Source organism: Lolium rigidum, chromosome 2 (assembly GCF_022539505.1).
Source record: "Lolium rigidum isolate FL_2022 chromosome 2, APGP_CSIRO_Lrig_0.1, whole genome shotgun sequence".
Classification (NCBI taxonomy): Eukaryota; Viridiplantae; Streptophyta; class Magnoliopsida; order Poales; family Poaceae; genus Lolium; species Lolium rigidum.
The window spans coordinates 16,216,075-16,234,455 of record NC_061509.1 but is presented as its reverse complement, the minus strand read 5'-3'; the positions used below and the strand labels follow the sequence as shown (position 1 = coordinate 16,234,455).

At 48.8% G+C, this 18,381-nt stretch overlaps 1 protein-coding gene across 1 annotated transcript; it reads right to left on the bottom strand.

Moving 5' to 3' along the window:
- Positions 1–6,149: 6,149 nt before the first annotated feature.
- LOC124689256 (BTB/POZ and MATH domain-containing protein 1-like) lies at positions 6,150–16,711 on the bottom strand. The gene is made up of 4 exons (XM_047222811.1): positions 16,623–16,711; positions 16,463–16,507; positions 6,642–7,254; positions 6,150–6,554 (listed from the first exon to the last, which is right to left on the bottom strand). Exons 1-4 carry the CDS (start codon positions 16,709–16,711, stop codon positions 6,150–6,152), a joined length of 1,152 nt encoding a protein of 383 aa, XP_047078767.1.
- Positions 16,712–18,381: the final 1,670 nt, after the last annotated feature.

The following is an 18,381-nucleotide window of genomic DNA, read 5'->3' as shown; positions in this document are numbered from 1 at the left end:
CTAGTAACAGGGGTGATGTGAATTAGCAGTAATATGAGAGCAGTAGTAACAGTAACACAGCAACAGTAGCAGTAATATGAGAGCAATGGCACCAGAAAATAGTTGATACTACTTCCAATGTCATGAAGAACGAGTATATGATGATGATAGATGGACCGGGGTTCCCAGCGATCTACACTAGTGGTAACTCTCCAATAACAAGTGTTGGGTGAACAAATTACAGTTGGGCAATTGATAGGATTCAAAGCATTAAGTTAGAACATCCAGCTTATTAATCATGTAGGCATGTTTTCCATATATAGTCGTACGTGCTCGCAATGAGAAACTTGCACAACATCTTTTGTCCTACCAGCCGGTGGCAGCCGGGCCTCAAGGGAATCTACTTGGATATTAAGGTACTCCTTTTAATAGAGTACCGGAGCAAAGCATTAACACTTGGTGAAAACATGTGATCCTCACATCACCGCCATCCCCTCCGGTTGTCCCGATTTCTGTCACTTCGGGGCCTTTGGTTCCGGACAGTGACATGTGCATACAACATGTAGATACAATCTAAGCAATAATTATAGAGCTTAAATCTAAGATCATGCCACTCGGGCCCTAGTGACAAGCATTAAGCATAACAAGATTGCAGCAACAATAACTTCACAAACTTTATAGATAGACTAATCATAATGTATCATCCATCGGATCCCAACAAACACAACACCGATTACATCGGATGGATCTCAATCATGTAAGGCAGCTCATGAGATCATTGTATTGAAGTACATGGGATAGAGAGTACCAACTAGCTACTGCTAGAACCCGTAGTCCATGGGGGAACTACTCACGAAGCATGATGGAGGCGATGGCGTCGATGGAGCTGGCTTTCTGGGGCACTTCCCCGTCCCGGCAGGGTGCCGGAACAGAGACTTCTGTCCCCCGAATTGGAGTTTCGCGATGGCGGCGGCGCCCTGGAGTCTTTCTCGGAGTTTCGTCAATTGGTATCGTGTTTTTAGGTCGAAAGGGCTCTTATAGGCGAAGAGGCGGCGCGAGGAGGGTGCACTGGGGTCCCACACAGTAGGCCGGCGCGTCCAGGCCTGGGGCCGCGCCGCCTTATTGTGTGGTGGCCCTCTGGCCCGCCTCCGACTCTCCTTCGGTGTTCTGGGGTTTTCCGGGAAAAATAAGATACTGGGTCTTCGTTTTGTCGAATTCCAAGAATATTGCCCGAACAGCCTTTCTGGAACCAAAAACAACAGAAAATAGGAACTGGCACTGTGGCATCTTGTTAATAGGTTAGTTCCAGAAAACGCATAAAAACATTATAAAGTGCAAGCAAAACATGTAGGTATTGTCATAAAACAAGCATGGAACATCAGAAATTATAGGTACGTTGGAGACGTATCAGAGCAGCGTGATGGAGTGCTCACCCTGCACTATGTTCAGGAATTACTGCTTGGTGTAGACTGCGCGTTGGAGATGGTTGTCGTTGAAGAGCACAGTGATGGAGTCCCAAATGTTGGCGTTGGTGTCCGAGGCTGCATGATGATGTTGATAACATCCTAGGAGACGGTGGTGTAGAACCACAACACGATGCATTGATTGTATGCGTCCAAGGCACGTCCACCTCCATGTTCTTGTCATCAAGGGAGCCGTCAACTTGGTAGAGAGGGCCAAACTTGTGGAAGGTCACCATGAAGTAGGTGCGCCAGGTTTCTCGAGAGTGGAGATCGAGGATGACAAGGACATGGTGGCGCATGAGGATCATCTTAACGGTGGTAACGGCGAAGGGCTTGCAGCCGCCACCATAGGAGGAAGATGAGTCGAATGGAGAGTCCATCACGAGGTTAGGGTTTTTGCGGAAGGTTAGATCGGTTTACGATCGTGGGAAGGCTGATACCATGAAGGAAGATATATTGTGCAGCACAATTATACTCCCTTGATGTCTACGCACGCTTCTATTCCTGTAGACAGTGTTGGGCCTCCAAGAGCAGAGGTTTGTAGAACAGCAGCAAGTTTCCCTTAAGTGAATCACCCAAGGTTTATCGAACTCAGGGAGGTAGAGGTCAAAGATATCCCTCTCAAGCAACCCTGGAATTACGATACAAGAAGTCTCTTGTGTCCCCAACACACCTAATACACTTGTCAGATGTATAGGTGCACTAGTTCGGCGAAGAGATAGTAAAATGCAAGTGATATGGATGATTATGAGTGGTAATAACAATCTGAAATAAATATGGCAGCAAGTAAACATGTAGCAGGACAGTAAGTAAGCGGTGTTTGCAGTATTGGAAACAAGGCCTAGGGATCCTACTTTCACTAGTGGACACTCTCAACATTGATCACATAATAAATAAATAACTTCTCCTCACTTGTGCTACATACACTCTCTTGTTGGATAACAAACACCATTCATTGTGTAGGGCTACAAGAGCTCCCTCAAGCCGGAGTTAACAAGCTCCACAACATACGGAGTTCATATTTAAGTAACCTCTAGAGCATAATAGACCGTTGCAATTTAGACCGAGTACTAACATAGCATACACGCCGTCACCAATAGCTATGAAAGGGGGAATAGATCACATCAATACTATCATAGTAATAGTTAACTCGATAATCTACAAGAGATTACAATCATAACCTACGCCAAGTACTACATGATGCACACACTATCCACATTACATCATGAAGGAGGAATAGACTACTTTAATAACATCACTAGAGTAGCACATAGATTAATAGTGATACAAAGCTCATCATATGGATCTCAATTATGCAAGGCAATTCATGAGATCATTGTATTGGGGTACATGAGAGAGAGATTAACCACATAGCTACCGGTAGAGCCCTTAGCCTCGATGGAGAACTACTCCCTCCTCATCATGGGAGACAGTGATGACGATGGAGATGGCGGTGGTGTCGATGGAGATGACTCCGGGGGCAATTCCCCGACCCGGCAGGGTGCCAGAACAGGGACTTCTGTCCCCCCGAATTGGAGTTTCGCGATGGCGGCGGCGTCCCTGGAGTCTTTCTGGAGTTTCGTCAATCCGTGTCGAGTTTTTAGGTCACGGGGGCTTATATAGGCGAAGAGGCGGAGTCGGAAGGGCACCAGGGCGCCCTCCCCATAGGCCGGCGCGGCCAGGGAGGCACCCGCGCGGCCCTGTGGTCTGGGGGCCCTGGGCCTCCTCTCCGGATCCCCTTCGGTGTCCTGGTCCGTCTCGGTGAAATATGATGTTTGGCCTTTGTTTCGTCGAATTCCGACAATATTGCCCGAACAGCCTTTCTGGAACCAAAAACAGCAGAAAACAGGAACTGACACTTCGGCATCTTGTTAATAGGTTAGTTCAGGAAAATGCATAAAAACGATATAAAGTATGAATAAAACATGTAGGTATTGTCATAAAACTAGCATGGAACATAAGAAATTATAGATACGTTTGAGACGTATCATCCCTCCATGCAGAATTATAAGACGTTTGGGGACTGTTCCCGACCAGGTGAAAAGGGGTAAAAAGATAACTTTACCCTTCCTAGATTTTGAATCGGTATGCCCAGATCGCTGCCGCCCTCGATCGCCCTCCTCCTTCGCCTGGGCAGATCCTCCTCCCCCCCCCTCCTCCGCCTGGGCAGGTCCTCCATCCCTCCACTCCTCCAGCCCGGGCTCGCCCTCCTCCTCCGCCCTTGCCCTCGCCCTCCACCCTCCACCCCTCCGGCCTGGGAAGATCCTCGCCAAGGTGCTCTTGGAGGAAGGTCTCCTCCCCAAGGTGCTACCGGAGGATGATCTCCTCCGGCCCAGGCAGGTCCTTGCCCAGGACCATCCTGGAGGACGATCACCTCCGGCCCAGGCAGCTCCTCACCCAGGTGTGCTTCACCTCCTCCTTGACGACAATCTCCTCGCTGGGTCCTCCTCGCCTCTTTGTCGAAGACCGGCCCCAGGTTCTTACTCACCAAGCGCCTCACGCATAGGTGCTCCTCGCATAAAGAGCAGCAGCAGACATCAGAGCATATGCAACTGATGCTTCTAACATTTCAGCTCGGAAAGTGTCACAGTCACACCCCATCGCATGATCTAGGACAATCAGAATAAAAAGATAAACTGGAGTAGCTTGCTAACAGCATAAGTTTCTCAATTCATTGTGGACGTGCATCAGAGAAAAGTTCATCAGCCTAACTGCATCTGGTTATGATGACTGATGAAAATGTATCAATATTATGGGAGAGTACAACGAGTTTGTGTAAATAGAAGGCACTGAAACAATAAGTTTGGTGGAAGTATACATCTACGTTCAGCTGGGAATTGGAGAATCATGAAAGTTTCAGTTTGATGAAAGCACAAAATCTGGTTCAGAATCGTTGTACTGCTCCAACCTAAATGCCACAACAAGATTATAGTTACAGGGAATATACATGAAGCCATTTCACTGTAAATGAAGATGAATAGCAGTAACAGTTGTCAGCGCCGGCCGGCAGAGCAGTCGGGCAGGAGAAGCGCAGGGTAGAGCCGTTGGCGGAAAATTCAGAGATTGGAATTCAGAGAAACAGATGCAGCCAGGGGAGGGAAGGATGGGGGCTGCAGGGTACTTAGAGCATCTCTAGCAGAGTTCGCAGACACGCGAATTGAAAACATTTTACCGAACTGGTGTTTACGGGTCGAAAAATTGATGGCGCAGAACAGACCGTGGTGGGCGTATGCGTAGATGGCCCTCCATGTGTAGATGCGGCCGTCGGGCCTGATCTCCGGCCGCTCCACCCAGTTGGAAAGCAGCCCCATCGCCGCCGCCGCCGAGGCCGCTCCACACTCCTCCGCCGCGCGGGCTTCGGTGGCTTTTCCTCACGGCGCCGCTTGCCCGTCCGTCCGTCTGTCCGCGAGAAGTTGAATCCACACCTTCCTTGCGCGGTGGGAAGTGGTAGTTCTCTGCAGAATTTAGATGAAGCATCGCTCAGACTGAAAATAAAATTACTTGTGCGGTGGAGAGTAGCCGAGTATAGAGAAGGGGAGCGAGTGGATAGATGGAGCTCACCTCGACCGTCTTGGCCCGGAAGAAGGCGAGGAGGAGGTCGTCGGTGGAGCTCGTAGGGGCAGATCTCACCATCTTCTAATCCTCGTATTTCGATTCCTCGAACCCAGGTCGCTGGCTTCGGAGAGCATGCATCTTTTGAGAAGATCCAACCGACGGATCCAGCACCGCCACTCGGACCTTGGCATCCAGGCTAGCACCACCGGTTCTTGGCCAGAAAATTCTGACCTTGAAACGAAGAAGCCGGCGGCGCTTTAGGGGCTAGCTGGAGAGCGTCCGCGGCGGCGGAAATCTGCAGATCCTGCGAGGCGTGTGAAGCTGGAGAGCTTTGTAGCGCTGCGGTGATGCTGGCGGGACATGGCGCCGGCGAGGGAGGGGTTGCGGGTGAGACCGTGAGAGAGCAGCGGGTGAGAGTGAGATGTGGTTGAGGGACGCGCTGTCCGTGCGAGCCACCCACCGATGCGAGCCAGGGGTAAAAGTGGAAGCGCGGAGAATTTCGTAACGTAACAAAAATTGACATGCAAATCCAAAACGTCTTATAATTCTGCACGGAGGGAGTATTAATTATGTTGTGGTCTATATATACACATTACAAAGGGGGGAGGGGGGGGGGGGTCTGAACCTCTAAATCCTCACAAAAAGATATCGGCACGGTGGCCAGATTGGGAAGATTTGGTAAGATTACATACGGAGATAATTATTTTCATTTACACAACTACGGACAAAACTAATGTATACCCAAGAACCATGAACAGAAATCATGGTGCCCCCGTCCATAGATCGGGGGGCTAGGATGTTGTGTCTCAGCTAGGCTACAACTTTGATGTTGTATGGATCACAACAGATTATGCACATGCAGCAACCTTCTTTCTTAAAATTTGCCACTAAATTTTGCACACATGTGTTTAACATATAGACTTGTAATTATTATTGATGTATAATTGTTAGGAAAAAGTGATATGGGACTGAAAAGAATGTCGCACACACACATACTGTACAATATCAAAGGACGAAGTAAACAAAATAGCATGAATTAATGCGCATATGAATGACATATGGTAATTGGCAACTAGCTAGACAAGGCAATATTATGACATGTCAATATGTACTCATTGTCTGTTCTAAAACATTGCACCACTTTCTTTCATGTCACGGAGCCGGGGCCGGAGTAGTTGCAGCTTGTTGACTAAGTTTGTCAGAAACTTTGTCGAGAATATCACCCACGATAACTGGGTGGTTTTTAATCAACTGCTTGAACCCCTTAGTCTTTCTTATGGCTCGCAACCTCTGGACGTCTTTTGCCATATACTTGAGACAGGATTCTTTGAGTTGCTGACACTGGTACTGCTCCGCCAGATCCAAAGTGGAACTCACTGTGTGGACATCTAGCGATTGGCTCAGCCTGCTCTCGCACATCACTCTCAGTCGTTGAATCCCGTATCCATGGGCCGCAACAAGCAAATCCCGCGCCATGCTTGTAGCCTCCTCTGTGGCCTCCTCCATGAACCCAGGTAGACAATCTTTGTATATGTAGTGCAGGAGGACCTCAAAAACCTTCGCGTCGATATCGTCGATGCAGATGCTTCTTCTTTTTTTGCTCTCTATCATGGACATGGATTCGCGGAGCTTCTCGCGGAAGACCGGTGACCGCGCGCGGAGCACACATGTGTTCACGTTGAAACTCCGGGAGGACTTGCCGATCTTGACCGTGAGGTCTGCCTTGAGGCCACTCTCTAGAATATTGCCGACATCAGCGCTCAAGTTGGAGGGTGGGACGGTGATGCTACTGTTATGGTCGTCGTCGTCCTCGGCCATGAGCTGGGTGATCTCCACGGTGCACTTGATCGACAAGCAGTCATCCTCGAGGCACCCGGAAGCTGCCAAATCATCTTTACTCATAAACTGGCTGTAACCCCAACTCTTCGGGTTCATTGGCGGCAAGAACGTTTGGGTAAAGCTTCTTTTCTTCTTTTCAACCATCACCTCCGATGCGCGATCCTGTAAGCACAAGGAGAAAGATGCCGTGACATCGCTCTCGATGGTGTTCATCAAGTTGATGTACATAGACATGAACTCGCCATCAACAATGGTGGAGTCGCCGTTTGGGTAGTATTGGATAGCCCAGTCGTGGCCTCCGGCGCGGAAGGTCTCGGACGTGATGCTCGCGTTAGCGCCTGTTAGCAGCGAGTGCTTCTCGACCTTGAAGAGGTGCTCGCCGCTGTCGACGACCACAACCGTCGAGGAGGTCTTGCTGGTTTCCATGGGAGTCGTCAGTTCCGACAAAAGATATTGACGAGGGCCTGGATTCTCGACCGCCTCTTTTATGTATGCATTGTTGGACATTTACCCGGAGCTGAGGCCGGATTTAAATTTAGGTATGCTGTGTGCCGATCTGCACCGAAAAATATGAATCGGTGGTCAGTCGAGCTCTATCTTCCCCTTCGTATCTCCATAAATCTCATAACAAACCGTATCTTTAAACGTGACACGGTGGAGCATAACAAGTTGATGATAGCTTCATGCTTCGACTCCACGTCGAATTCGTACGTACCTACTCGGGAGAGACCCGCACAATTTTTTTCAACAATGGTCGCTTTATTTATACAGTACCCCTGTACTCACTACGGGAAAAAAGGGCATTGCCGTGCAGCCAATCATTGCCGTGCGCCGCAGCACGGTAAAGATATCTTTGCCGTGCGCAACAAGTAGCACGCACGGTAAAGACAAACCGCACGGGCAAAGTTTGAGAGCAGCGCACGGCAAAGAATCCATGCACGGCAAAGTCAGCAGTGGCGCACGGCAACGATCCTACGCACGGCAAAGTCCAAGCAAAGCGCATGGCAAAGAAACTACGACGGTAAAAACCCTACAAGCCGCACGGCAAAGAAATGCGGCACGACAAAGGGTCTGGACGTTGCCGTGGCGCTCCCTTTGCCGTGCGTTCAGACAAGTTGCACGGCAAAGACTCCTTTGTCGTGCGTTCCTTTCTTTGCCGTGTGCCATCATACATTTTATTTGTTTTTCTTTCTATTTTATTTTATCTATACCTAATAATAAACGAGCTAAGGTTTCTGCCAAAATTTTCGTCCAAATTTTTATTGAACCGTTTTGCCCTCCCACCAAATCGCATAATACGGTTAAATGCAACAGTACCGGTTCGTTCGTCTTCCACCGAGTCCCTCCTCCCCACTGACACCCTGCAGATCCGTCGACCGCCCAGGTCGGCCTCCACCAAGAGCGCACTTCCCGCTCCGGTACCAGGCCACAAGAGTTCGCGGCGCCGTCACATTGAGTGGAGGTTTCGCAGTCGATTCCCTTTGATGTAGCTTATACTGGGGGCGGAGCGACCAAAGGCACACAGAGTCTATCCTTGGCATTGCCCGTGTGGCCGCCTGATTAGTGGGTCAAGACGGCGGAGAGCAGGAGCGCTGAGGAGAGTCTGCTGGTGCAGAGATCGAAGATGCTGCTAGGGTTGTGGAGGCAGGAGAAGGGAGGGGCAGGGCGGCGCCCGGAGAGAGAGCCAACAGCGGCTGTCCGAGATCGGGAGCTGTGCGCCATGCCTAGGTTGAGCGTGGCTCCCTCGACCGCCACGTGAAACCTGAAGCACACATTTCCGGCCTGCCCCATTTGGATTCCCCCCTCCAGGCGGTCACGAAGATCCTGGCCTGTGTGTCATGCCATAGCTACTCGGATCGACAGATCGAAGATAATGATCACAATCTAAATTGGGGAAAAGCCGGGCGCTGATCCACCATGCGCCGTACTTTCTCCTCTAGCGCCTTGCTGGGAAGATGAAGACGAGGTCCGTCGCAAGGGCGCGAGCAGCAGGAACAGGCCAGCAGGATACAAGCTCCTCGCTTTGATGTGCGCCGCCATCGGGAAGTAAAGCCAGCGGCTCCAACGCTTTCTCAGAGTGCTCCACCGGCTGACCACCTCCCAAAGGACACGTACAATCTCTGTTTCTGTCCTCTTTTTTTCTGTTCTGTTTCATTTCTATTTCCTTTGTTCGAGTATAGATTGTTGATTCCTGTTGACGGTTTATTGAGATTCTTTTTATTCAGCTAACAAGCTTAACACTTGCTCCAGTGTGCACAATATTCGTGTCTGCTATATTTATAGTGTAGTACTAATTTAGATGCTTCGGTCACTCCTAATCTGATCAGCGATGCGGGGACGGACGACCATGGCATACGCTGCATTATGGCATTGGTTCCTCAGGTCCAGCAGTTAAACAAGAATATCTGGGAGACAATCTATGATTATGCTTTGAAGCTTTAGCTGATATTGCTGCAAAGATCCGTATGAAACTTATGTTGGAGCCTCACAGCAAGATTTATCTGATGCCTGTAAACGTATATGTAATTTGTGCTGAACATATTATCTAATCACGGTTGTCTTACTATGTACAGAGTGCAAAATTTTCTTGAAGACAAATGGAAACAACATAAATACCTGCATCTAAAAATAATGAAGAAGTACAATATGACGAGACATCACGGATAACCTCCCGCACCCCACCCCTAACCTAACCCTCCCGCACCCCACCCTCCGCCGCCGCCGGCAGCGCCGCCGGGGCAAAGTCCCTCGGGGCGTGGCGGCGGCGGGGGCCCTTCCTCGTCGCTGCGTGGAGAACGGCGGCCGGATCCCACCTCCTCGAGGCATGGCGGAGCAGGCGCGCGTGGGATGGGCGACGACGGCAGCGGCCCTCCTCCCGTCGGGTGTCCCCGGCGGACCGGCCGGCGCGGTTGGGATGGGCGGCGCTGCGGTCTCCCTCCTCCCGTCGGCTTCCCGCAGCACTCCGGCAGTGGCTAGTGGTGGGCGGCGGCCGGGCCCTCGGTCTGCGTCATGCCATCCACCCCCGCCTCTCATCGGTGCGTGGAGGCGATCTCGGGCTTCTTCCGCGACACGAGGGCGCCCGGGGCAGCAGCCTTGGGTTCGACGGAGGAGGTGGCCTCTTCTTCGCCGGAGAGGTCGGCCTGTGGTTGGGGGTGGTGGATCTTTGATCTATCACCGCCATCCGACGGTGCGATGGTGGAGCTTGGAAGCCGGCGATGGTGTCGCCGGTGGAGGGTTGGGTTGGCCAGCCCGGGATGGTCGCCGACGTGGGGGTCCGACCTGTATTAAGGCGGCGGTCCTAGGGCCTCTCTTGCGTGAAGAGGAGGACCTACCGGAGGCCTGGACTCGTGATCTGGCCGGAGGGTTGAGTTCCGGAAGGCTCCGCCGGCGAATGTAACAGTGCTTTGCCTGGAGTTTGCTGGATCGGAGGTATTCGGTCGTGCGCACCCATGCGTTTATTCCGACCGTTTGGTTCGGAGGGAGCGGCGCGAAGCTCTTTTTCTGTGTTGACATCAAGTGACTATGGATCCATGATGAAAGTCGGAAGAAGAGAATTTCATGAAGGCCGGAGGGGAGGACTAGCTAAGGGAGGTTCAAGTCTCCGCGCTGTTGAGGGGCTTGCTTGGTGTCCCGGCTTCACAACAACGGTATGAAAGTGGGGGCGACAACACAGGTGAAGCGCGAGTTCTACCTTTCGGGGTGAAAACCCAAGGTCCGGCCTTAACTCGGTTGTGCCCGGCGGTGACCTTGGTGGAGGCATTGTTTTGTGAGCGGGGACTATCTTCGGGGTGAAAACCTAAGATCTTTGATCGGGCGACGACGGTGTTTGAGCACCTGTTCCCTTCTTGGAGGCGTCGTTTTTGGAGAGTACTGTAATTCAGGTGTTGTCATGGCGGTGGATGTATTGTTGTTGTTAGGCCCGAGATACTCGTAGCGGGACTTTTGTTTCTTAGTTTTCTTTTCCTTTTTTTGGCTGTGTGCATCCGTAGTGCCATTAGGGTGGTGCGTTGTTGCAGAGGCTGGGTGTAATTGGTATCTTCTTGATATTAATATATTCCCTTTATCGAAAAAATGAAGAAGTATGTTGCTGGAGAAGAATACATAAATAATATTTTGGATCATTTAGTTGAGGTATTTTTACACTCCTAATGCCCCTTTCTTTTCTAGATCTTAAAATCGCAGTTGATTTAGAGCTAAGTTAAATAATTACAAGAATTAAAAATAATATGTTCTTACTTTTTTCTATCAAAGTGTATCTCTTTAACTATTTGATATGATACATCACCATTCAAAATATGTGATATTTATGATACCGTACTTGTACAAAGCTGCCTTGCCGACCTGTTCCTATAATCCTATTAGTAATTGTCATCTTCTTTTTGTGAGGCTATCTCATGAAGTTTCAACACTTAAAATAGTAAAATCATTTTTGGCATAAAAATGTTTAATAATAAAATCAATCCGTGGCAACGCACCACAAGTTGCAGCTCTAATTATCAGCTACGTATCACAGATGGTGGGACCGTGCCCGATGAAGAAGGCATATATGTATTTCCAATATCTTGTTGCAACGGACGATTTTTCTCCCGATGCAACGCACGGGCACTTTTGCTAGTTTTATCTAATACTTATATTTTTTAATTAGTTTTACTTTTTGATGACTATTTATTATTTTTACTTAAGACAAGACAATGTGCAATACAAAATTACTCTCCATGTTCATCCCCCACATATATCAGGGTTTCGGAGCAATACGCGCTTCGGAAAATCTGTTAAGTGTTATCACCCAAATGTGAGGAAGGTCACACCGGGGAGCTACTTTTGCACCATTACACCTTCCACCACACTTTCACACATATCATAGGTCCACATGCAAGATTTGGTGGGATTCCGGTGCTCCGGCGGTCGTTCTCCCCCTCCTCCCCCCAAAACTGCGGTATGTGTGCCCCGGTGGGTCTACCCCCCTAGATTTCGCCACATGAGGGTGCACAATTGTACTTCTTCATTCTTTTAGGTTTTTTAGGACATATACACATGGAAAACCAAGATTGGGACCCTTTGGCACATATACCCGCAGCTAGAGCCATTATCACACGATCGAGGGTGTGCCTGATCTACTGGTTAGGGTTAGGTGTAGGGATAGGGCTAGGGTTTAGGGGTATGGCTAGGGTTTAGGGTCAAGGTAAGGATTTATGGTTAGTTATAGGTTTAGGGGTTTGGGTTAGGGTTTATGATGCAGGGTTTTGCAGCTCCGGTGTCGGCACGTGTAGTTAATGGTTTATGGTCTAGGGGTTTAGGGCTCGAAGCCTCCCCAGTTTAGGGTTTAGGCTTTAGGGGAGATACTTTTGCACCATTACACCTTCCGCCACACTTTCACACATATCATAGGTTCACATGCAAGATTTGGTGGGATTCCGGTGCTCTGGCGGTCGTTCTCCCCCTCCTCCCCCCAAAACAACGGTATGTGTGCCCCGGCGGGTCTAGCCCTAGATTTTTCCGCGTGAGGATGCACCAATGTACTTTTTCATTATTTTTGGTTTGTTTAGGACATATACACATGGAGAACCAAGATTGGGGCCCTTTGGCACATATACCCGCAGCTAGAGCCATTATCACACGATCGAGGGTGTGCCTGATCTACTGGTTAGGGTTAGGTGTAGGGTTAGGGCTAGGGTTTAGGGGTAGGGATAGGGTTTAGGGTCAAGGTAAGGATTTATGGTTAGGTATAGGTTTAGATTTAGGGTTTATGATGTAGGGTTTTGCAGCTCCGGTGTCAGCACATGTAGTTAATGGTTTAGAATCTAGGGGTTTAGGGCTCGAAGCTTCCCTAGTTTAGGGTTTAGGGTTTAGGGGAGCTACTTTTGCACCATTACACCTTCCACCACACTTTCACACATATCATATGTCCACATGCCAGATTTGGTGGGATTCCGGTGCTCCGGCGGTCGTTCTCCCCTCGCCCCCCCCAAAACAGCGGTATGTGTGCCCCGGTGGGTCTACCCCCTAGATTTCTCCGCGCGAGGGTGCACCAATGTACTTTTTCATTATTTTAGGTTTTTTAGGACATATACACATGGAGAACCTAGATTGGGACCCTTTGGCACATATACCCGCAGCTAAAGCCATTATCACACGATCGAGGGTGTGCCTGATCTACTAGTTAGGGTTAGGTGTAGGGTTAGGGCTAGGGTTTAGGGGTAGGTCTAGGGTTTAGGGTCAAGGTAAGGATTTATGGTTAGGTATAGGTTTAGGGTTTAGGGTTAGGTTAATGTTTATGATGTAGGGTTTTGCAGCTCCGGTGTCAGCACGTGTAGTTAATGGTTTAGGGTCTAGGGGTTTAGGGCTCGAAGCCTCCCCAGTTTAGGGTTTAGGGTTTAGGGGAGCTACTTTTGCACCATTAAACCTTCCACCACACTTTCACACATATCATAGGTCCACATGCAAGATTTGGTGGGATTCCGGTGCTCCGGCGGTCGTTCTCCCCCTCCTCCCCCCAAAACAGCGGTATATGTGCCCCGGCAGGTCTACCCCCTAGATTTCTCCGCGCGAGGGTGTAACAATGTACTTTTTCATTCTTTTAGGTTTGTTTAGGACATATACACATGGAGAACCAATATTGCGACCCTTTGGCACATATACCCGTAGCTAGAGCCATTATCACACGACCAAGGGTGTGCCTGATCTACTGGTTAGGGTTAGGTGTAGGGTTAGGGCTAGGGTTTAGGGGTAGGGCTAGGGTTTAGGGTCAAGGTAAGGATTTTTGGTTAGGTATAGGTTTAGGGTTTAAGGTTAGGGTTAGGGTTTATGATGCAGGGTTTTGCAGCTCCGGTGTCAGCACGTGTTGTTAATGGTTTAGGGTATAGGGGTTTAGGGCTCGAAGCCTCCCTAGTTTAGGATTTAGGGTTTAGGGGAGCTAATTTTGCACCATTACACCTTCCACCACACTTTCACACATATCATAGGTCCACATGCAAGATTTGGTGGGATTCCGGTGCTCCGGCGGTCGTTCTCCCCCTCCTCCCCCCAAAACAACGGTATGTGTGCCCCGGCGGGTCTACCCCCTAGATTTCTCTGCGCGAGGGTGCACCAATGTACTTTTTCATTATTGTAGGTTTTTTTAGGACATATACACATGGAGAACCAATATTGGGACCCTTTGGCACATATACCCGCAGCTAGAGCCATTATCACACGATCGAGGGTGTGCCTGATCTACTAGTTAGGGTTAGGTGTAGGCTTAGAGCTAGGGTTTAGGGGTAGGGCTAGGGTTTAGGGTCAAGGTAAGGATTTATGGTTAGGTATAGGTATAGGTTTAGGGTTAGGGTTTATGATGCCGGGTTTTGCAGCTCCGGTGTCAGCACGTGCAGTTAATGGTTTAGGGTCTAGGGATTTAGGACTCGAAGCCTCCCCAGTTAAGGGTTTAGGATTTAGGGGAGCTACTTTTGCACCATTACACCTTCCACCACACTTTCACACATATCATATGTCCACATGCAAGATTTGGTGGGATTCCAGTGCTTCGGCGGTCGTTCTCCCCCTCCTCCCCCCAAAACAGCGGTATGTGTGCCCCGGCAGGTCTACGCCCTAGATTTCTCCGCGCAAGGGTGTACCAATGTACTTTTAAATTCTTTTAGGTTTGTTTAGGACATATACACATGGCGAACCAAGATTCGGACCCTTTGGCACATATACCCGCAGCTAGAGCCATTATCACACGATCGAGGGTGTGCCTGATCTACTCGTTAGGGTTAGGTGTAGGTTTAGGGCTAGGATTTAGGGGTAGGGCTAGGGTTTAGGGTCAAGGTTAGTATTTCTGGTTAGGTATAGGTTTAGGGTTTAGGGTTAGCGTTAGGGTTTATGATGCAGGGTTTTGCAGCTCCGGTGTCAGCACGTGTAGTTAATGGTTTAGGGTCTAGGGGTGTAGGGCTCGAAGCCTCCCTAGTTTAGGGTTTAGGGTTTAGGGGAGCTACTTTTGTACCATTACACCTTCCACCACACTTTCACACGTATCATAGTTCCACATGCAAGATTTGGTGGGATTCCGGTGCTCCGGCAGTCGTTCCCCCCTCCTCCCCCCAAAACAACGGTATGTGTGCCCCAGCGGGTCTACCCCCTAGATTTCTCCGCGCGAGGGTGCACCAATGTAATTTTTCATTATTTTAGGTTTTTTTAGGACATATACACATGGAGAACCAAGATTGGGACCCTTTGGCAAATATACCCGCAGCTAGTGTAACATCCCAAATTTCAAATCAATGAAGAAGAAGAATTTCAATTACTCAAAATTTAGAACCAACAAAAACTTTTATTAACACATGTGCTATGCCTAGTACTCATGTTTGATTTTTTGGTATGAATGCCATGATGTTTGTTTGTGTGCTTATGCTTACCACCTAAAACCCTAACTTGATCCTTTGAAGATTACAAAGCAAATCAAAGAGGAAGAAAAGAAAGAAAATAGAAAAATCACAAAACCCTCACATATGGTTTATGCCATTTTTGAAAATCTTCAACCTAGACCATTTTAGCTTGCACCACTGGTTGGATAATGTTACTAAACACTTATTAACACTTTTTGAATCAAGGAAACTCAAATCAAATCAAATTTGAATTCAAATTGTGCTCACATGCACTAATGGTCAAAATTGCCATTTTTAGCCTGATGCCTACTTTGAGTATCTGTATTAAGAGATTTTCAAACCAAACATTTCCAACTCTTTGCACCTCATCGAAGACCACATCAAGGTGAACAAATTTGGTAAAGCACACTCCTGCAAATTCTTGCTAGATTCAAAGTTATGATCAAGCAAAGTTGGAACTTTTTAACAGATTCAAGTTAGTACCCATTTTGAAATTTCACAAACCAATTCATTTTTGCACACCAGAACCACCATTGTGTGTCTTTGATCATATGAATCAACCCCACCAATTTTCTTCCAAAATTTTCAAAAGATCTTTCATGCGGCCATTTTGACAAACACATGGTGAGCAAAATCAAACCAAATCCAAAATCACTATTTGAAATAGTGTTTGGCCAAATTTTAAACACCACTTGTTTCTACCTTGTCCCATGGTCCCCTCTAACCCAAAGCCTCTGCATTGCAACCCTACAACTAGGCCGACATGGCAATGCCATTGCCATGCCGGCCATGTTCCCCATGAAACTTGCCATCTCTCACTCTCTTCCTCTCCAGCCCTGCACACCATGCCATTCTGCTCCTCCTTGCTCTACTGGACCATCCTGGGCTAGCCCTTGTCGGAGAAAAATGCCACAGCCTCCGGAACACGTCGCGCCCAAGACGTCCAGGACATGCCGATGCTGGCATGGGCGCCGCCCACGGGCACGCCAAGGGCACGCGTCGCTTCGATGCTGCAGACCTCCCCTGGACCCCCTCTTCCGCCTTGAGCTTCCCCACTGCACCAGGAACATCGCGGACACCCTCGTTTCCCCGACCAGCGCCTGCCGTCGCCGGAGAAGGAAAAGCCCCCCGCCACAGACGCGTAGTACACCACGAGCTCCCGACCGCGTTATGCACCGCCCAGCCGCGCTGTTGCCGCAGGAGGACCGCCAGGAACCGCAGAACAGTGCCACGCCTTCGCCTACCCCTCTACGCCGCTGTAGCCATGTCGCCGTGGTCGACTTCGCCGCAGCCCACGGCCTCGCTCCGCCGCTATAAAAAGAGGACTCCCCTCGCTCAACTCACCACACCAGCACCTTCCCCTCTCCTCTCTGACCCTCCTCGTTCACTCGCCCCTTGACATTAGCCACCACCGCCACCCAATTGCCTCGTCGCTGCCCGTGAGCCGCCGCAGATGTCGCCGTCGATTGGGGCCGCCCCAGGACACGACGCCGGTACCAGGAGGTTCGCCGTCATCGACAACGACTCTGCGCACCTCGCCGATCGTCGCCGGAGTTCCGGTGAGCTCTCCGACCCCCACCTGCGCCGCGCCAGTGAACTCCTCTCGCCGTCGACGACGATGAATGAGATCCGTTGGATCGAGTTCTAATCGTGCGGCGCAGTTTAAACCATACCGTTTCGCTCGTTAAGAGAGGCTGACAGGTGGAGCCCACCATGTCAGGCAGCCCACGCGTGCGAGACGCGTGGTGGTATGGATTTCACGGTTTAAACCGTTTTGACCCAGTTAGTTTCCCGCGCTGGCCCACGAATTCAAATTCGTTTCAGTCGATTTATTTCAAATTGCTTACTGGTGCTGTGTTCAAATTTAAATAGAATCAAATTGGCTAAACCAAATTTGATGAATTTCATATGGTTGGAAAGCTTGTGAAAAGATCTACCCAACCCCACCGGTCTCAACACTAGATTATTTGTAGAATTAATGTGACAAAAATAACAAGGCAGGGCCTTTTCAAACTTCAAACTTTATTTAAAAGTCAACCAAAAATGCTTTTGAGTTGATTCCAACTCTCATAAATCAAATTTCACATACTCTACATGTTTATGTAAAAATACGACATGGTTACTTCATGTGATCATGGTCTAGATTAAATAAATGGCTCTATGGCTATTTCTAGTTCATTGATATTGTCCAAAACTATTTATTGAACCTTATGAGAGGTTTCCCTCATTTAAATCTTGTCTCAAGTAACTCAACATGAGGTAGTGACCTTGGTCTACAAAATATCATATTGAATTATTTGGTGATATTAAAGTATGATTATGGTAGTGTTAAATGGCATGAGGTACTCTACCTCATTTAAATCATTTTCCCAAATGATGATTATGAATGGTTGACCTTGGTCAACATGGGTTTATACATTATTGATTTGAGGAGATTAAATCTTAACAAGATTCAATGAGAGGAAATTATTTCCTCAAGAAACTAAATAGAAACCCTAACCATATTTGTAATGAGAGGAAATTATTTTTCTTCAGAAGAAAACAAAGTCAACCAACATGATAGCAATGTGGTGATGATAGAGTAGCTTGTGTGAACCTTGTGTGTGCTTAGTCTAGCTCTTAAGCTTTGATTGGTGATGGTTACCTCGTATCCGTTTTTAGACGCTAGTACAGAGGAGTACCAGGAGGAGGAGGTCTACTTCCAGGAAGAAGAAGACCACTTTGATCAGTACACCAACCAAGGTAAGCTAACATTCTTGCAAGTGCAAAGATCTACTAGAGCAAGGCACCATTACACATTTAATTTATGTTCAATGATCCAATCCCAAGTTTTTACCTTGCAAGCTTTTACTTTGTTTATCAAAGCTTACTTTTATAGTTAACTTTGGTCTAGGTATAGAGTAGAGCAAGAGTCACTACAAGAAAAGTTGCCATGGCCGACGAAGTTGAAGTCGCGCCGTGGTTGCTGGTGTACCATGGCCGACGATTTTTGGTCCCTCCGTGGTGCATGTCAAAACTTTTTTTCTCGTTTTTGAGGCCACCTAGCCCGACGAAAGCGGCCAAAACGTCGCGTATGGTGGCCCGGGACGTGGTGCATCTCGAAATCTCGGGTTCGCCGGACGAGTCAACGCAAATCCGCACCGCCGAGGGATGTAGGACGGATGGCAGCCTCTCGGCATTGTTTT

Excerpts from the sequence above, each read along its gene's own strand:
- LOC124689256 (XM_047222811.1), bottom strand. The coding sequence starts at position 16,711 with ATGACGGCGAACCTCCTGGTACCGGCGTCGTGTCCTGGGGCGGCCCCA. Across the intron at positions 16,508-16,622 it reads GGCTCACGGGCAGCGACGAG|CGGCGGAGCGAGGCCGTGGG; the intron begins GCAATTGGGTGG and ends CTCTTTTTATAG. Across the intron at positions 6,555-6,641 it reads TGCTCCGCGCGCGGTCACCG|GTTTTTGAGGTCCTCCTGCA; the intron begins GTCTTCCGCGAG and ends ATCGACGCGAAG.